This window comes from Orbicella franksi, chromosome 10 (assembly GCF_964199315.1).
Source record: "Orbicella franksi chromosome 10, jaOrbFran1.1, whole genome shotgun sequence".
NCBI classification, from domain to species: Eukaryota; Metazoa; Cnidaria; class Anthozoa; order Scleractinia; family Merulinidae; genus Orbicella; species Orbicella franksi.
Genome location: NC_138154.1, coordinates 15,066,328 through 15,085,487, shown reverse-complemented (window position 1 = coordinate 15,085,487; position 19,160 = coordinate 15,066,328). Strand labels below are relative to the sequence as shown.

Genomic DNA, 19,160 nt, shown 5'->3' with positions numbered 1-19,160 from the left:
TCTTGAAACACTTCGATAATGGGCGTTACAGACTGCAACGCAGTCATCCTTGAATGATAGTTTACCCAGTGTAAGGTTACGAATTATATTCTTTATGAGTTATTTTAGAGTTTTCTATCAAATTGGAAGAACATGAAGAAATACGATTCCAAATTATCTTTATATTCCAATGCGCGAGACACGTAAAAATACTGTTTCAGAGATCAGATCGATGACACAAATTCAAATCACAACTGGACAAGAACTCACATGCAACTAAATAATGATCGTAGAACGATTGAAACATTTCTTGTTACAAACTGAAAGTGGTTTCTCATATTTTAAAAACAGTTCTTTGTCTGGTTTTATCAAGACTTTTTGGATCTGTTACTCCAGATTACTGTTCCAATACAGGAAAAATAACTTTTTTTTCCCGTTTCCTAGCGTGTAATCCTTGACGAAATAATTTATCAATAACAAGGTTTATACGCAGAGACTAAGCAGTAGAGCACCAGCACCCATCTATAAATAACTATATGTATAATACACTGTTCAAAATCTAAGCACGGTATCGTAGTTGTATATAGGCACAGTTTTTATTGCGTTCACTCGAGTTCAGTCCTAAAATGGAATCACATTCAAACAAAGGCTGTCAAAAATAAAAATATTGTTTGTAAACTTCAAGAGGGTAACCCGCGACACTTCAAAAAAATTACTAAGGTAATGCCCATGCATTATTCACGCGGGGGAGGGTTATTTCTATAATATTTCACGCCGTTCATCATAATTACAAGTATCATCATCGTCATCATCATTTATGTAGTCCATATTCCCCAGGAGCCGTAAACTAGTTGTAATACAGGCTCGTATTCGTTGCTGCTTCGTTTGGTTTGTTCTGTGATGATAACACTAGGTTCGTGATCTCGACAACTGCTACGAGTTGTGTAATCAGCAATTTTTTTTCGTTTCCCTTTCGTGTCACAACCAAGGGTCCAATATTTAAACGATGCCTCCCTTAATTATACAATATCGGCCACCTCACCGTACACCTGTAATGTGCATTCATCCGGCGCAAGGTTCCTAACGACCTAACACAGAAATTTGTCTCTTCGCAAGACGACCTGTCGATCGGTTGACCGAAAAACCAACTCAAGCAAATAATTATCCAGAGCTTGCCTGTCCGACCTTGTGTCTTCCCTATATACAATGAGGGTTTTGGTGGTGTTGATTTTGACATGCACTATACAGCGCGAAGGTAAGCACTGTGAATACAGCATCAATGCACTTGGTTAGTAAAGATTACAAATGTGTTTATTAAGGCATGAGCTATAAGCAAATGGAGATAATGAGCCTGAGCAAGAAAGCGCAAAACCACTGAAATTTGTGAAACTCGATTCAAACAAAAGTGTTTTCCTTATACTTTAGTTCCAGTGAATTTTCTTCCATCTTTCGATTCGAGCATTCGGCTGTTTTTATAAAAAGTTACATAATCACGATCAGCATTTTAATGAGAAAGTTTAATTTCCTGCTGAAAATGTCTGCTCATATACTTGAGTGTTTAGATAAGTTCTGACTTCATCAAGGTTTGCGTAGTTTCTTTAAAATTCTTAATCCTTCGCTGGCACTCAGTCGCGTTTCACGCCTAGGTGATGAATCAAGTTGGCACTGTCTAAGCTAAAAAATACGCTAGGTTAGGTTGTAAATGATATTTTATGGGGTTGGTGTACGTCACATTAATGTGTTTGTTATAAATGAGTCTTCTTTTCCTTTTTGTTTCTTTTAATTTCTTTCTAAACAACCTCGCTTGCCTTCGCAAACCGGCGAAGTTGAGGGACAATGATCTTCGTCGGTTGACAAGGATGAATATCTCAGATTTTATCATCGATCAAAAGTAATCGTTAAAAATCCAGGGGGTAGGAATTGAGCAAAGTTACTTTATACCGGGAGGCTTCGCAGAGGTCCATTTTTACATAAGATTTTTAACAGAAAAAAAGTGACTCTTAAACATACCTTCCAAAGAATATATATGATAACCTTTTCACATCCCCTTTAAAACCCTCAATTAAAACCCTTTAAAACTCTTAGATGAATTTGCCGTTACGAGCAACTGTTCGAGATATTTTGAAAGGTCCTTTTAAACAAATCAATGAGTTTTACCTCTACCCCTTCGGAAGAAGTCTCTCCCCCCCTCCCCGGTCCTCCGCTATTAGACTATTACATAAGCAGTACCTCACAGGGTGTAAAAGATAATAGCTTTTTAAGACTAATGATAATGAAAAAGTTCGCTTCAACATTACTGGATTCAAATTACCCACAGTTCATATCTTAGCCATGTAATATTACAGCGTATAGAAAAGCCTGTCTTTTTAGTGTCGTGTAATTCAGCCCACAGGATAACCTTCTCAATAGCATGACCCCTCTTTTTTTCGTAATTCCAGATTAAGAAGACATGACGACCTGTCTATATCTGTAAAACGTGGTATTTACGTCTAAATTCCCTCAGCCTGTCGTCTCCTCAAAAATACACGTAAATGTACGGGCGAAATATGCTTACATATACTTTTCGAATGAAGATACGAAAATCCTTTTCTCACCAAAGAATAAAATGTTGCCGGCTTTTGGTTGCCTCACTGTATTCTTCGAAGGGAAAACTGAACGGTATTTTTTCATTTCACCATTTATATTTTATCCTCAGAAGACCTCTGTTCCTGCTTTCTTGCTATTGTCTGGCGTTCATTCCAGTGAAGCAACGTGCTTGATCGTTAGAATAATACCAGCTAACATCATTTATGACTGTGATTCTCTGAACAGTTTTCAACAAGCTTTAAAGTAAGCTTTTTTAGAGAAAATGGCAACCGCGAAATTCATGCAATGCAACTGACTAATGCACTCAGAAGAAGAATTCGTTTTACTCCAGTTTGCAGTGTGAACGGTAAAGTAAGAAACCAGTTGAAGCAGCTTCGTCAATTTCAGCTGCGCATTTGCAATTCTCTGAGCAAAGTCAGGATTAAGATCACTACTGGAATAAATGCATTTTAACATTGAAATAAAAGCATAATGTACAAAAACGGTAATGACCCAAAGAACCGTAAAGAATTCAGATCCAGTCTAGCTTTTGTAGAAAGTCAGTGATCAAAAGATCGATGTTCACCAGTGGCGGATCTAGGGGAGAGCCTCCCCCCCCCCCCCCCCCCCCACCCACCCACCTCCTTATTTTGGGTGAAAAAAGAAGAAATGACTGAAGAAAGAAAAGCCGGCAGGGCAAGTAAAACAAAACCGGGCCCTCCATTAGCTCAAAGTCTGGATCCGCCACTGTTCGCTACAGTGACTGCTTTTCACTCTAGGAGATCGTCTTACTGTGCCGTTAATTATTTGAGCACTTGAGATACACATGCAATTTAGCATATACTGAAATTGCTTTTAAGGTGTTGATATTTTCACCTGAAGCGCAATTGACTGACGCAACGGAAGTGAACTAATTGAAACAGACATTTTATATTTAGACTTTTATTACGTGTGAAAGACAGAAGAGTCTCGCGCAATTTTAGCCGGAGCGAACAAAAATCTATGTACAGAAATTCGCCGGCAACGAAAATAAAGCATTACACGAATTCTCCCATAATACCGCTCTTGCGTGTTCAGTAATGGACTTCTTCGAAATCCTTCGAACATGCAAATTTTAAAGCATTTATTCGAATTAGTCACTTAGCTGGATTTGATATATGGCACATTGACATACACTCTTTTTATGTCTAAGAATATTGTTTTCCGGCCGAGGCTGAATATTCTTATTTTCTGCCAATTTTAGGCTGAAAATTCTTGTGAGTATTCTTAGATTTCAGCGTGTGACATTTCCGTTTTATTGACTTCGATGGTGATGAAGTAAATCTTGGCCCAGACTGCAGGCAGTAAAGCCCAAGATGATATACATTACCTCTTGCAGAAATATTATTAGCATTGAACATACGGCTAGTGCTGTTTTCGTTGTTTCTTGGCTAGGTAAAGAAATTAAAGGAAGAGTTTTATAAGACTTAGTTAAAAACATACATTTGTATCGTATTTCTATTTCCAAATTTTCAACCACACACACAAATTTATATTCTTTTTAAAATCTCAGCGTTGTGTTTATTCTTAAAATATTCTTAACATTTCGCAAATTTCAGCCTCAATATTCTTATAAAATGTATTCCTATATATAAAAAAAGAGTGTAATGATTATTTTCACCTGCCTGGGGTCACGGCATGACGCTTTGTGAGGCTCATTGTATACCAAATACATCAAGCAGCTTATCGTTTGGTTTATGATAATGAAAATGGAGAGCGTCGGTGGTCTGTCCAGTCAAGTATTTCGTTTAGAGAGGACTTAGAGTTATTTCTACAGTTTATGCAAGTGTGTCATTTTTCCTGAAGTATAAATGTCCTTGGCCTTGTTCAAACACCGCGCTATCGTTTAGTTTTCACAACGTTTGAAGTTTTGAACCGGGCCTTACTTATCTTCGTCTTCCTGCACCCGTAAATTCTGACTTTTTTTGAGTTTTTTTTTTTTTTTTTGAGTTCCTTTGTTGTATGACTATGTACGCTCATTCTTGACCTTGGTGTATAAATAAACGAACAATTATTCTTGTCACAAGGTCTGAAAAATTTTGTAAACGAAGCTTTCGACTGTATCGCACAGTCTTCATCAGCGATATAAGTGAGCTCACGTTGTCACGTGAATGCAAATTGTTTAATCACGTGACAACAGATGGTCAATATCTCAATTTCACCTCCAACCATCATCTGCATCATAAACGTTCAGTTGTGAGGACCCTCCTACACAGAGCAGAACACCTTGTTAGCGAGGAGGAAGATAAGGCAAAGGAAGTACGGCACATCCAGAATGCTCTACTCGCAAATGGTTACAAACGCTGGATGTTTTAAGTCCCTTCTCGACCCAGCCCCACAAGTCAGGAGAACAGCACCTCGGAGACACCTAGAACAACCTCCGTAAGCCTGCCTTATGTGTCTGGACTCTCAGAACATCTTAGTAGAGTCTTTAGGGCACAAGACATCCGCACATACCACAAGCCTTACAACACGCTGAGGTCCATCTTAGTCCATCCAAAAGACAAGACACCAACCGAAAAGAAGACGGGCGTGGTGTACGACATCACATGCAACGATTGCGGAGAGCATTACATTGGCGAGACAGCGAGAACTCTGGAGAAGCGACTGAGTGAACATCAGAAACAAACAACATCTACAATCCGGGAACACCAGTCTCAGGCCAACCACGAGATCGACTGGGAAGCAGTCAAGATTCTTGATAAAGAGTCGGTAGATATCAAAAGGAAAATCAAGGAGGCCATCCATATCAGACGTCAACGCCCAACACTGAACAGAGACGGGGGCTATGATCTCCCCGCCATTTTTGACCATCTGTTGTCACGTGATTAAACAATTTGCATTCACGTGACAATGTGAGCTCACTTTAATCGCTGATGAAGACTGTGCGATACAGTCGAAAGCTTCGTTTACAAAAGTTTTTCAGACCTTGTGACAAAGATAATTGTTCGTTTTCTTTTGTTGTAGTTTTGTTTTCATTAGTGTTAAATAACTGTAATTACGTCATGCTGGCTGCTGCCTTGCTTGGATTTTTTGTTGTTGTTCTTGTTGCCTGTTTTGTTGCTGTTTTTATTTTTTTGGCTTTTCTAGCTTTGCCATGTATTTTAACGACAAGTCATCGATTAAGTCCTACCTCAAAGCCGTGCTATTAGTACCGGCTTAGACATGCGACTCTTTCTCTCTACACCCAACGAAACAGGAGGGTAACAGCCATCTAATATGGCGGAAGGTCACGTTATCTTGGACTTCTCGTTCAGGGGGCGAGGCGGGCGGGGGAAGGAGGTGGGAAAAAGAGCATGTTGAACGACAGATTGACCGACTAACCGACTGACTGATTGACTGACTGACTGTCCGACTGACTGACTGTCTGACTGACTGACTGACTGACTGTCTGACTAACTGACTGACTGCTTGACTGTCTGACTAACTGACTGACTGACTGACCGACTGATTGACTGACTGACCGATTGACTGACTGACTGACTGACTGACTTCTTGACTGGCTGACTGTCTGACTAACTGAGTGACTGACTGATTGACTGACTGACCGAGTGACTGACTGACCGAGAGACGGATCGATCTAACTCACTTTATCTCCACAGTTTTCGGAGGAGTTATCCTCGACACCCGCCGATCATTATTTGTTAATAATGGAGCCAGTATTGTCCTGTGGTGTACTGACAGAGATTTACGAACGCTTCAAGGCCAAGTGAGTATAACATGGGTCAAAGACGATGTGCCAATACCGTATAGTGATCCGCGATTGAACACGGTAGCCAATGGCACCTTATCACTCCAGCAAATACGTAAAATAGACGATGGTGAATACACCTGCACTGTTACAGCGGACGGCTTTTTAAGCACAAACACCACGAGGCTTTACGTCAACGGTGAGCTTATACTGTTAGTAACAGTTTTATTAACGTAATCGTATCTATAACAAAATCCTCGATTGTGATTGGTTCTCCGGGCGCCTTTTTGTCATGTAATCGGCGCGTGATCATGTGGGTGTCCCATTATAGGCGATTAACTGGCCGTTGTGGAGAGGTTATTTTGGTAGTTAATTTTGCAAAAAAAAAAAAACCCTAATAGGTATCAAGATCCTGTTTTGTGGGGGTGGCTTGAAATTTGTTTCACCCCTAAGGGGTACTAGTTCTAAAACAACACATTATTTGGACCTTTTGAACCTTAACACCTAAAAGGAACTTCTTTTTTAACCCCTAAAAGGTACGACCAGCACCCCCCCCCCCCCGTTCTTTATGGGAGTTCCCCTCAGGGAAAACTACTTTTGGTAACGTTCGAGTTATCGGAAGTTCGAAAAATCGTGGGTTTGAGAAATCGGAATTCCACGGTGTTGATGAAGTTTACAAAATATAAGGTCCACTCTATTATTTAATAACAAATTCTAAGTCAAGCTACTCAACTTAAAATAACGGCGCGAAAGCTGGATACGAGTCCTTCCTTTTAACCTTTCTAACTCAATAGCATCCTGTGAATGCACATTTCAATTCAGATTTGCCTTGTTCGATGTGGTCACTCTTCATGCGCCTTTGATCTGATTTGTTTTCAAACAGGGAGGGATCCACCAAACAGCGGGACATTAAGCAGTTTTACAATGGAGGCAGTTACGACGAGTGATGTTACTCCAGCCAGCATCACAACGAGCAGCGTTACATCAAACAGCATTATAACGAGTGGCGTTACTTCAAACAGGATTTCAACGAGCAGCGTTACACCAACCAGCATTATAACGAGTGGCGTTACACCAACCAGTATTATAACGAGTGGCGTTACTTCAACCAGGATTACAACGAATAGCGTTACATCAACAAGGATTACAACGAGCAGCCTTACTTTAACCAGCGCTATAACGAGTGGCGTTACTTCAACCAGCATTACAAAGAATAGCATTACTTCAACCAGGATTACAACGAGCACCGTGATTCTTGGCAGCATTACGAACACTAGCATAACGCTAAGTAACGCAACACCGAGCAGCGTACTAACGAATACCGTTACATTAGCCAGTCGTCAATTACACGTTAATCAAACAAACTTTTCGTATTCACCGAAACCAACAGAAAAACAGCCAACATCAACAAACATGCTCTCGTCAACTTCAAACAGGATGTCTGATCTACAGGAACAGGTATGAATTATGACTAATTTAATCTTATCGATCTTTTATTTTCTTTGCGTGAGATCATAGTTAATTGAGGGAAGTGGTGTGATTGGAAGTGGAAGCCACCTCAGCCTTATCTAGTTTTCATGTGGGTCTTCTATCCAAGCTGAATTGGAATTTGGAGATGTTGGTTTTTCAGCAGGGAGGAAAACCGGAACACCCGGAGAAAAACCCAGGGAGCAAGGCGAGAACCAACAACAAACTTAACCCACATATGTCACCGGGCCGGAATCGAACTCGGGCAACATTGATGGGAGGCGAGCGCTCTCATCACTGCGCCATCTCTATTCCCCTGCGGTTCACTTGTACGGACTATGATTAGAACCAAAGGAGCAAGTTTGAAAGACGGGAGGTTGAATGGATAAAGAAACAAAACAATATTGAAAACAGTTCAAAAGGAAGCTTCTACACTTTGTTTCTTTGCTTGCCCAGAGGCTCACCCTACCCTCTTTGACAACGGTGTACATTAACAACGTATAGTAAAACCTCTGTTAAAATCCTGTTTGCAATAATAAAGCTAAGCTCTATTAAAATTCGTACCCAGGTTGCAGCTCTGTGGAACGGCAACCAATCCACCAACGTTAGCACGGTCATTTCAACACTCGTCAACTTGACAAGGCCTGGTAACGAGCTGAGGCTAGACACGCAAGAACTGTCTACCTCCCTGGACGCACTTGCTCTGCTAGTGACGTTCAACTCTGAGCTGAACAACAGTGTTATTAACACATCTGCCGACCAACGGAACATCATACAAGTAGCGAGTAATTTATTGGAGGAAGTTAATTCTAATACATGGCTACAACTTCAGAAGGTATTGCCATTTTACTCTTGCATAAACGTTTAATAGAACGTCTTTTTTTAAATTCTGTGCTAGTCCCCGAGATTCAATCGAGACCGTAGATTTGAACTTCCTGCCCTATACGGAAATGTTTTGGCACCTGACTTGGCTCACCCAGGCTCACGTGACAAATAGATTCTCGCCATATTCACTTGAGAAAGAAGCTGTGACAGCGTCGAAAGCTTGTGATCGCTAAAACATTGACTCGGCTTCGGCATCTTCTTTCTTATTGTCTTCTGCAGAGTGTGGAAACAATATCTTTACTCGATATTATTAAGAGCTTTTGGTTCAAATCTCGTTTATTATGTTATAATTCTTGTCCTGACTTGCGGGAATGTGTAAACTTGAGACGACTCTATCGATAAAATGAGTATTAAAGTATTCTAAAACTTGATCCACTTATCGACACTTAGTAATTACGTTGTCAGTTAGGCTCGATTACCAGCCGCTGTTCGGGAAAGGAGCCCGCGCTCCTGAGTATCACAAAAACATGCATCCATACATGTATCCCAAGAGTACACGTATCCAATTTGAATTTGTACATTCAAAGGGAGAGTCACCTTACTGGTTAAGGTGAAAACGATTATCATAATTTTTCTGTCGAAAGTAGCTTCAAGGATATCGTGTTGCATGCGTGCACGGCTCGTTCACGCTGTTAGGACGCAAAAAATTATGTGCAGAAAGGATGCGCAGTGCAGTTTAACGAAATCATCTTAACCCTTTGAATACCAACTACGCATGTATGTGTGATTAATGGTCGTGCTCTTTGTACCACTTGTGACGTCATCAATTTAAATGTCATCAGATATTCTTGATGAACAGATAGTAGTATTAGGCTAGGCCTTTCCGTACAATGGTCAGGTTTAGATATCGACGACATTCCGACGTCGCAAATCGAAAAACAACGTTATCAGTTTTGGTGCAAAAACGGTGGTAAAATGGTCCACTACGCCTATGATTGATCAAGGTCCATTTCTAGGCTTCGCCCGTAATAAACATCCAACTTTTCACGGCAGCCAGAAAAAACATACAACACAAAAGGTAGCCAGTGTAAAACGGCTGAGAAAAACAGAAAGGAAAGGGACAACAAACAAAATTGACTGAACGGTTAATGGCAAAAAAAAAAAAAAAAAAAAAATTGACTTATGCGCATGCCCGGAATTGAAATTTTGCTCAATTTTGGACCTAATCCTCGAAAAATCTCTCCTTGTAGTAAAAAAAAAAAGCTTTCGTAGCAAAATTTAGGCTTATTTAGCGTCGTGGCAGCTAAAAAACCTGACTAAACGGTTAAAAACGGTATTTTTTGGCGAGAGTTTGGTATTCAAAAGGTTAAGGAAAACTGGCGCGAAATTCAATTACCTTTTCTTATAAGACCAATCAGATGCTGCATGCACAAGAAAACCGCGTTCCCATCCCATCAGTTCATCTGCACCGCTGCTATTTTTGTGAAAACATGCGCATTCACAGCGTAGCCATTATGCACGGTAACCGTAAAGCTCTCCTAATGACTTTGAAGTGTAACACATTTTAAAGCGAGTGCTCGTTCATTCAGTCTTCCATTCATCCATTCATTCATTCACTTAATTGTTTGTCTGATTGTTGTTTACTTATTTACTATTTTTTCTTTCTCCTTTAACTTTTATTTTCTCTTTGTTTTGTTTCTTTTTTCTTGATCTATTCACTTAATTGGCGGGTTCCTTTGACGTTTTTTTTTTGTGATACAAGGACATAACAAAGTCCTCGATTTTATTCTTTGCTCCATGTTTACATCTACTTTTTTTACAAGTCGCTGTCATTTTAAAAAAAGTTTCAGTTTTTCAAAATTTACAGATCGATAAAAATATGACTTAAATACAGTGAGAACCATATATCCTTTGATTAAAGAGAGGGGAATTTCTCTTCCGCGTACGTTTGTGAGTTGCTAATTTTGATAGTAACATCATGGGGTGACAAATTACTCCTTAATTTTCGCTCGAGATTTCAGCGTTAATTTACAATTTCACTTGTGAAATTACAAAATTTCCAACGCAACGTTGGCGCGAAATTTCTCGATACAATAAACAAGTCAAAAACCTACGACTGTAAGCGTAGTTTGTCACCCATGATATTAAAAGGTAATCAAATGGTATACTCGTAAAATTAAGAGATCATTTCACTTGCGTTTTGTCAAAATACTAATAATTTCCCTTGACTAAAGGCTCGCAAATTGATTAGAATTTCACAGAACGCGTGTGAAATTATTTCTTTATTTCACTCGTCGCCATGTCAGTACTCATATCAATCTTGACTTAAACTATAGAGTCGGGCAAACGCCGCTGATGATCTTCTAAAGGCAATGGATGACTTTGGTTCTCAAGTTAGCAGTCAGCTTGATGGTTCAGTTACCTCAGCACCATTGGTCATTTTCTCAAAGAACATCGCTTTCAGAGTTGATCGTGTCAATTCCAGAAAAACGGTGAGTCTTTTCTAGTTTATCACTGGTAACAGACCTTTATTAATCATTTTCTTTCAGGAGTTGGACTTTACTGGACTGATTACCTTTTTCAACGAATTCGATTTCTCAGAAGCTAGTCACGCTTTAGAAGACAACTGGCGCATACCTGCTGTTGGAGCTGAGCGTGCATTAATTTTTTTCTAGCACAGTTGGAAATTATAGAGTTCGCATGTCCCGGATGTTGTGTTGCCGGCGCAATCACTGCATGCAACTTCTCAAGCGTAAATATTTTCATTTTTTTTTTTTTTTTTTTCATGCTATGTTCTAATCCAGAAGATGATGTTGCTACGTTTTCTAAAATTATGTACTTTTGAGGTCTAGACGCAATCTGGTCTCGCCCCTGCGTCCACGAGCAGTTTTTCTAGACCTCAGGAGTGCATCAGTTTCTTATATAAAATGTCGAATTATTCTCGTATTTTGATTGATTGTTACTTATGATCTATAGGAGGACAGACACATAGATGACGTTATTTACATTTTTTTATTTTCTTTATTTTACACTGACAATTGGATTCCTGTTACTGCGCGTCTGTTCAGTAATAGATCACAGAGGACGTCAAAATGTGGTAAGAACAACAGTGACACACTCGGCTAATGGTTCCTGTGCCACTTCTGTGTTCTTACAACATTCTGGCGTCATCTGTGATCTATTTTTGAACAGACGCACGGCAACGTGGAATCTACTTGTCAAAGAGAACATGGAACACCGTCTTCTATTTGGCAATTAAACGTCTGGTTTCGTTGAGTAAATCAATTTCATTTCAATTTGCAGCTCAACATTGACTTGTCTCCTTATGGCACGTCACTGTCTGTTCCTGATGCAGTGTTCTCTGACACGAAGTCAATTCGAGTATCGGCCATTGTATACAGAACACTTCACAAAGTTCTCAGACTTCGGAACGAGGGATCTGGTAACGATACGAGTGGTTCAAGCATCATTTCTGCCACAATCTTACCTCGCCCCAAGAATCCACTGAGAAAAGAAATCAAACTTGTTTTTAATCACACTAAGCAGGTACTGGTCATTAAGTATTAGTAGCTTTAGGTCGCACTTAAGCTTTTAATTTAATGGTACATGTGAGTTAAAGACCCTTTTTCTCGCAGTGTTCATAAAAAAACGCAAAAAAAGGACGGGACCAATATTCAGCCATCTTTCCAGGACAAGCTTGGCCAGTAAAGGATTTATTACATGGCATTAGAATACGTGCGTATTCTTACGGGCGCATCAGGCAATACCGCATGATAGCTCTATCGGGCTTGCGCCAATCACAGCGCAGGATTTGCCCACCTTACACACTCGCCATACCAGCCATCTAATAAATGGTATTTAAGAATTAAGAAGTTTATCCTTTTGCGCGCTTTCACGATTAGCATGGAATACAATTCACGTTTATGTTAGTTTCCGTAATAATCCACTAAACACTCTCATGGTAACTTTCTTCCTCAGCCAGTCAGTCAGTTCCAGGAACTGATTAGGGCATGGTCAAAAAACAATCTCTGGGCAGTAGATGTCCTTTTTGTTTTCGCATTAGTACGTTCCTTTTCCATGGTGTTGTAATGGTAAATACAGTAGAACGTCAGTCAGTCAATCAATCAGTCACTCGGTCAGTAATTCACTCTGTCAATCCGTTAGTCAGTCAGTCAGTGACTCAGTCAGTTAGTCGGTCAGTCAGACAGTCAGACGATCCGACAGGCGGTCATTTAGTCATTCAGTCAGTCAGTCCGTCAAGCAATCAGCCAGTCAGCCGGTCAATCAGTCAGTAACTCAGTCAGTCGACCAATCACTTAGTCGGTTAGTCAGACAACCAGTCAGTCAGTCAGTCAGTTATTCAGTCAGTCAGTCAGTCAGTAAGCCAGTCAGTCAGTCAGTCAGTTAATCAGTCAGTCAAGCAGTCAGTCAGTCCGTCCGTCAGTCAGTCAGTCAGTTAGCCAGCAAAAGACCATGAGCTCACCTCATTTTCTCTTGTTAACCAGTCAGTCAGCCAGTCAGTCAGTCAGTCAGTCAACCAGTCAGTCAGTCAGTCAGTCCGTCAGTCAGTCAGTCAGTCAGTCAACTAGTCAGTCAGTCAGTCAAACCGACCAGTTTGCTCGACGCTATTTTTCCTCTAATATTTTCATGCGTAGTCTCTGCCTTTTTACGGAGTGATTAAGTTTTCACTGCTCCTCCCTCTCTTGCAGCTCGTACTTAGCGTGTCTCACTTTAATTCCTTGTGAATATCCTTGATTGCTGGTGGCTCCCCCACAATTTGTTGTATTATTTGTGACCATTACTTTTAATACGGAAATGTTTTCTATCCGGTGATCATTCAACATTTTCTCTGGACTTAAACAAATTTATTTTTAAATTAATTTTTCCAAACTCGAATTAACAATGTATTTCTGTATTCCTTTTAATTGCAGAGCGGTGATTCTGTTGGAGAGTGCGTGTTCTGGGAAATTGGACTATCACAACGGACGTGGAACACAAGTGGCTGCGAGCGGGTAGAAAGTGAATCGAACGGGCGCGTGACCACGTGCCAGTGTGACCACTTGACGATCTTCGCGGTTTTGTTCAACAATAAGCCGGTAAGAATATGCTTCGTAAACGTTGCAATCTTTCAGTTCCTCTTTGCTCCAGAAATCTATTCTCTTTACTAGTTGCTCTAGTTTCCTGTCAATATACGTTATGAGAATGTTATACTGCATCCACACATTATGCACTAGCTTATGACTGCTTTTCTCATCTTTTCTGTATCCACTTAGACTTTGCTTTCACGAGTGTCATAATTTTCCAGCGAAAGAGTGCGTGATGCGCGTGACTAGCCATAAGAACCTCTGACTAATGAAGTAGCTGCCTGCAATGTATTTCAAGTACCCCACCCCTTTCCCCACCCCGCCTCTGCACCAATCCTCTACCGGTCAAGCATCCAAGATGGCGGCATCGAAAACCCGATTTATTATCTAGTGTTCCGCTCCAAAATAACGCCCGCACTGCAGGCTAACTCTATGATTTTTCAATTCTTAACAGGTTTCTTCTCCATATATATTCCTTTTTAGGGAGAAGCTCCTGATCCCAGTCAGCCGTACCTCAAGTACATTTCCATCATAGGCTGCGCATGCTCCTTGTTGTTCCTTCTACTGACTTTTGTTGTGACCGCGCTGTGTTGGAAGCAAGTGAAGAGTGCTCGAGTAACTGTGTTACTGAACTTGTGTACTGCAATTGCCGCGTCTTGTGTTTTGATCATTCTCGCTGATTACGCACAAAAGCCAACGGTAATTGAAAATTTTCATATTTAAAAAGTGCTTACTGTAGCACAGAAATACCGAACAAAATCAAAATATATCAATAAAACAGAAACCAAACAGAAACAGAGACCAACGACGCGCGGTACGGGTCAAGTTCCAATATAACACGGGGTATGGTCAGGAGATGGGCTCCTGGTATGGTAAAACCACTCGTCAGTCGTTGGCTAACTCCCCCTTGTGGAGAGGTTGGTTCTGTAGTTTGGGGACGCGCTTTAGTTGCCGTTCCCGTTGTGGAGAGGTGGCCGTTTAGAGAGGTTAAAATAAGATTGAATGTATGAAGCGTCCGCCGGGACAAAAAAACAAGTGGCTTTTGTACAGAGGTGGCCGTTGTGGGGAGGTGTCCGTTAGTGGAGGTTCAACTGTATTATTACAACGCCATTTTACAAAAAAAAGAAAAAAATCAGGTCACTGCCGCAGTGATCTAGGTATTCTGTAAGGTCACTGCCTCATTGATCTTCTATGTAATGCAACAAGTGTTCTTTTCCTGTAGGTATTGTGTACCGTCACTGCCACCTTACTGCATTATTTTTTATTGTGTGTGTTTGCCTGGATGCTCTGTCACGCCGCCATCTTCTACTTTCTGATCATAAAGGCTGAACTGAGAGCAAAACTCCAGCCACAGATGAAATGGTTTTACGCTTTAGGGTGGGGTAAGACAACGTTTCTGCGTTGCATCCTCGAATACTCAAGCTGGCCTTCAACCAACGTGATCCGTTACCGCACTTTTTAAATTTCGTTCGTTTCAGGTTTCCCTCTGCCAATAGTGGCCGCTTCATTAACAGTAACACTAACTGGTACCAAACCTCGTGCAGCGGACAACTGCTGGCTAACAGTAGAACATGGGATCATTTACTGGACGTTTGTCGCTCCAGTCGCATTAGTTGTCCTTGTAAGTATACTCCGATATCACGCCTGACACATGGGTTCGAATCGCGTTCAAGCCTATATTTATGTTTTTTCGGGCTTTATTTTCACAACTGCTACTGTTTAAATTGTGTACATAGCCACGATGATCATCATGCTTTACTACTTTTCTCTTCTTTCCAGATCAACTCTGTTTTGTTTATTTTCTTGCTGCGTCGCATCGGCAGAGTTACAAAATTCAGAGAAGTCAACATGGTACGGGCTAATCAGGTGAGGGCCTGGATCAGACGCTCTGCAATGCTCTTGCCAGTGTTGGGGATCACGTGGTCTTTTGGCTTCCTCACGTTCGTTTCATCCACTGAAGTGTTTCATTACCTTTTTACCATCTTAAACAGCTTACAAGGATTTTTTATATTCCTCACCTTTTGCATTCTCGACGATAGGGTAAGTTGTCAGACTTTGATCAGTTTCGTCGTTGTAAACGCTTTTGTGTTTGGAACCTCGGGTTCTCCTTAAAGGGATTATAGATTATAAAATTTTGATGCTAGGAAGATTCGAAGGAAAAATTGGCCTGGCTCACGATTACGATTCTCCCCGTGGAAATACAACCAGCGTGGGGTGGGGGCTACCTATTCTGGACAATTTGTAAAATTTAAACTACAAAGGCAAGAGAGAAGAAAAATCAGTATTAAGTTGTGACAAGAACCACAAGGAAGGTAGTCCTTTAAACGCGGTGTCTCAGTCTGGCTGTCACTCAAGTCGTCATGGAACGATTCTTTTGGAGAATTAGGCCTGCTAAACAAGGTCGCAAGAAGCTTGGGTATTCACTTTGGTAGGAAACAAACTTGCACCCAAATCAGTGCGAGTTTGTGGCTTTGCCCACCGAACATGACCGTGTGGGACTAAATCGTTGACGTGAAACAGGTCTTTTGCACCTTTTGTGCACGGTCACGCCCATTTGGGAGAAATCTTGCGAGTATGTCTGGGCTATGCACCCAACCGCAAGTGTGCACCTGAGTTCAACTTGCGACCGCGTTTACGCCTCGTTCTGGTTAAGAGCGTGCGCACTGCGTGACGCCCGAATTACGGGTAAACATGGGGAACATCGTATTCGACAAAAGGATGGATTTTTCCAATCTCCGCCAGAACAACCTTATTCGCATAGTCTTTCCAAGACCTGTCTATCTTCGCACGAGGTTGCGTCAAAAGTGACTTAAGTTGAGGTTTATTATTAGGATTTTTCCATAACATTAAAAACTCAAAAATCAAGATAACGCGCCTCGTATACAGCAATGAGCTTCTTTTCACTCTTCTCATCAGGTAAAGGAAGCTCTAATAACTACGTTGTGTAAGCGGAATGCTACGTCTCTCAAGGAACAAGCAGAACTTACGGAAAGACATGCGCATCGAAGACACACTGCACCAACAGGTGAATAAAGAATTATGGGTAGACGATGCAAATGTCAAGGAGAGGATGGGTGGGTGTAAGTGGGCTATAATAGAGAATAGGAGACATACAAAACATAGCCGTCGATTAGTTCGATTAATCCAGATATCTGGCAAGGGACCTGAAATTTCAGGGATAGCCTTGATTCACTGGGAAATATAAATGATAGTTTTTTTTTGCTTTATGATTAACAGCGGGGGCGACCTCTACCCTCTTCAAGGCTCTTTTAATTCGCCAAACGAAGCAATGAATAAAGAACACAATGCCCCCGAAAAAAAGAACGAACAGATTAACAAGAGCGAATGAAAATATCACTTTAACCAAAAATGTATGAAATCCTTCATCGAGCCAAATTTTGCTCGTTAGAGACTAAGAATGGTCAATTGGACCGATCTATGGCGAAAAAGAAAGTTTTAGAGAAAATTTGTGCTTTTCTTTAAAAAGGCGGCGCAGATATCAACTGTAACAGCGGGTTTTTTTGTTACATCGGTGATGTATTCTCTGCCCATAGCATGTTGCACTTAGCTTTGGAAGTAGCACGAAAAGCGGCAGGAGAAAAAGTAGGGGAGGGGTGGAGAAGCCCCCTAGACCCGTGCCCTATTTTTCGCTCCCCTCACTTTTGCACTGCTTTCCGACTAACCAAATTAGAATTGAAGTTGGCTATAATCATCTCATTTTCAATAAAAACTCTTGAATTACATTATCCGATGATCCAGTTATTGATAACACTCATTGAACCCACTTAATATAATAACAATGATTGTGGGTATTCAATAAATCTCTCACGTTCCTTCTTCTAACTCATTTACAGTTGCTACTGCAATAAAGACTGATGGAAAGCAAAATCAAGGATTCCTCGACCTAACTGAACGGAAGATGAAGCCAAAATTTCAAACGTGGATGTTGGTCGAATGACTTCAAAAGAATTCGAAGAAGGCCTATGCAAGTTCTATAGCGTCTTGATGATACTTTGAGTTTACCAAAGGTAGACAGCTTTTGCGTACGTGTCGGCCATAATTCATCGCAGTTTCAATCTCGTTTCCAAGCTCCTAGCTTGCAACATCCAAATCCAGAGATGAGGATTTCTTTCGTCCTCGAATAGCAGTCGCTTAAGACGAGCCGCTAAATTTGAACACGACACAGAGAAGGCCCAGAGACAGGGATTAAACTTCTTCAATTTGAGAACTTAAATTCCAGAATTGTTTTCCTTTCTATGATTAATTCTTGGTTGCCTTTGTACGTTTTCAAAGCTACATTGGTGATTTTATCGATGCAGACTGCGGATAGTGTCAACTACTTGGGTCAAACGCTCTCTAAAATGTCTTAATAGAAAACTGTTTTCAAGCAAGCGCGAAAAGTTGTGAAGTATTGATCTTATGTAATGTCCTCCCCCATTCTTTTTTCTTTAGTGTTGAATATGAACAGAATGAGAGAGAATATGTATTTATTATTCACGTTTTTTAATTGTAATAAACAAGGAAGAATTCAATTCTATTTTTCTCGCAGTATTTTCTTAATGAGACAGAGAACATTATCTAATCGTTCCTTGTGGAGAAAGCTAGTCCCAGGAAAAGTTTGGGACAACCTGTCCGTTTTCCTGTCAAAAATCAGGAGAAATAGGGCGGGAAAAGATTTGGAACGAAATTAGACTGCAAGCAGTCGCTTTCTTGCTCGAAACAAGTTCCGTGGGGAAGAACGCAAAGAAAAACGCTACACAGGTGAGCGGTGCACGCGAGCCACAGGTCACGCCTGCAGTCACGCTCGCACTTATGATGACGTCACACCAGCACGAGCGCGCGCACCAGTTTAGTTCAAAATGGCTGTCGGAATGGGAAGCTTGTAAATAACAGCTCCCTTAAGATGTACTTGGTAACAGAGCTAAATGGTATGGTGAAAAGCAAAATTCCACTGGAGAGACCAGACACAGAAATTTCCTTTAAGCTAAGGTGAGAGAACTAAAAGATAACGTTTGTACTAGTACCACGGTACAAAGTTTACGCAACAAATAGGAGCCGTACAGAACTTTTAACCCGTCTCTTCCGCGCGCTCAGAACTTTGTTAGTCTTTCATACTCGTCCAACTAAACAAAGGTATTTTCCAACTTTCTTAGCTGGTGACGAATTATTTTTTTAACTCTGATCTACTCATCTGTGTCTACAGCTATTACCGTGCCGGAAATAAACTCGTTGCAAATTTGAGAACCCGGATGTTTTTTCTATAGTAAATTTTGCCGTCGTGTACCCTGCTTCCAAAACTCCTTTCTTCTCTATTCCTCGATCAAATGTGAGCCGCAAAAGGCGACACACGAAACGACGAGCAAGAAAACGACGTCTCGAGAGCAGAAAGAAGAAAGAAAACCTCTGGGACAAGGGTAGTCTCGTGCGCAGACACTCTTAGGGCTCGCGGGGAAGAAGATTGCGTGACGAGTCCCAAGAGCGTTCTTAAAACGTCACGCAATGATAGCTTA

At 40.9% G+C, this 19,160-nt stretch overlaps 1 protein-coding gene across 1 annotated transcript; it reads left to right on the top strand.

Moving 5' to 3' along the window:
* Positions 1-617: 617 nt before the first annotated feature.
* On the top strand, positions 618-18,917 carry LOC145500343 (adhesion G protein-coupled receptor F4-like). The gene is made up of 13 exons (XM_081479853.1): positions 618-1,234; positions 6,186-6,473; positions 7,158-7,732; positions 8,310-8,576; positions 10,903-11,058; positions 11,870-12,112; positions 13,498-13,662; positions 14,134-14,349; positions 14,873-15,032; positions 15,129-15,271; positions 15,430-15,690; positions 16,567-16,675; positions 17,505-18,917. Exons 1-13 carry the CDS (start codon positions 1,186-1,188, stop codon positions 17,606-17,608), a joined length of 2,736 nt encoding a protein of 911 aa, XP_081335979.1. The 5' UTR covers positions 618-1,185; the 3' UTR covers positions 17,609-18,917.
* The last annotated feature ends 243 nt before the right edge of the window (positions 18,918-19,160 follow it).

Coding starts and splice junctions, on each gene's coding strand:
- LOC145500343 (XM_081479853.1), top strand. CDS start 1,186: ATGAGGGTTTTGGTGGTGTTGATTTTGACATGCACTATACAGCGCGAA. Junction 12,113..13,497: donor TTTTTAATCACACTAAGCAG/GTACTGGTCATT, acceptor TTTTAATTGCAG/AGCGGTGATTCTGTTGGAGA. Junction 15,033..15,128: donor GTTTTACGCTTTAGGGTGGG/GTAAGACAACGT, acceptor CGTTCGTTTCAG/GTTTCCCTCTGCCAATAGTG.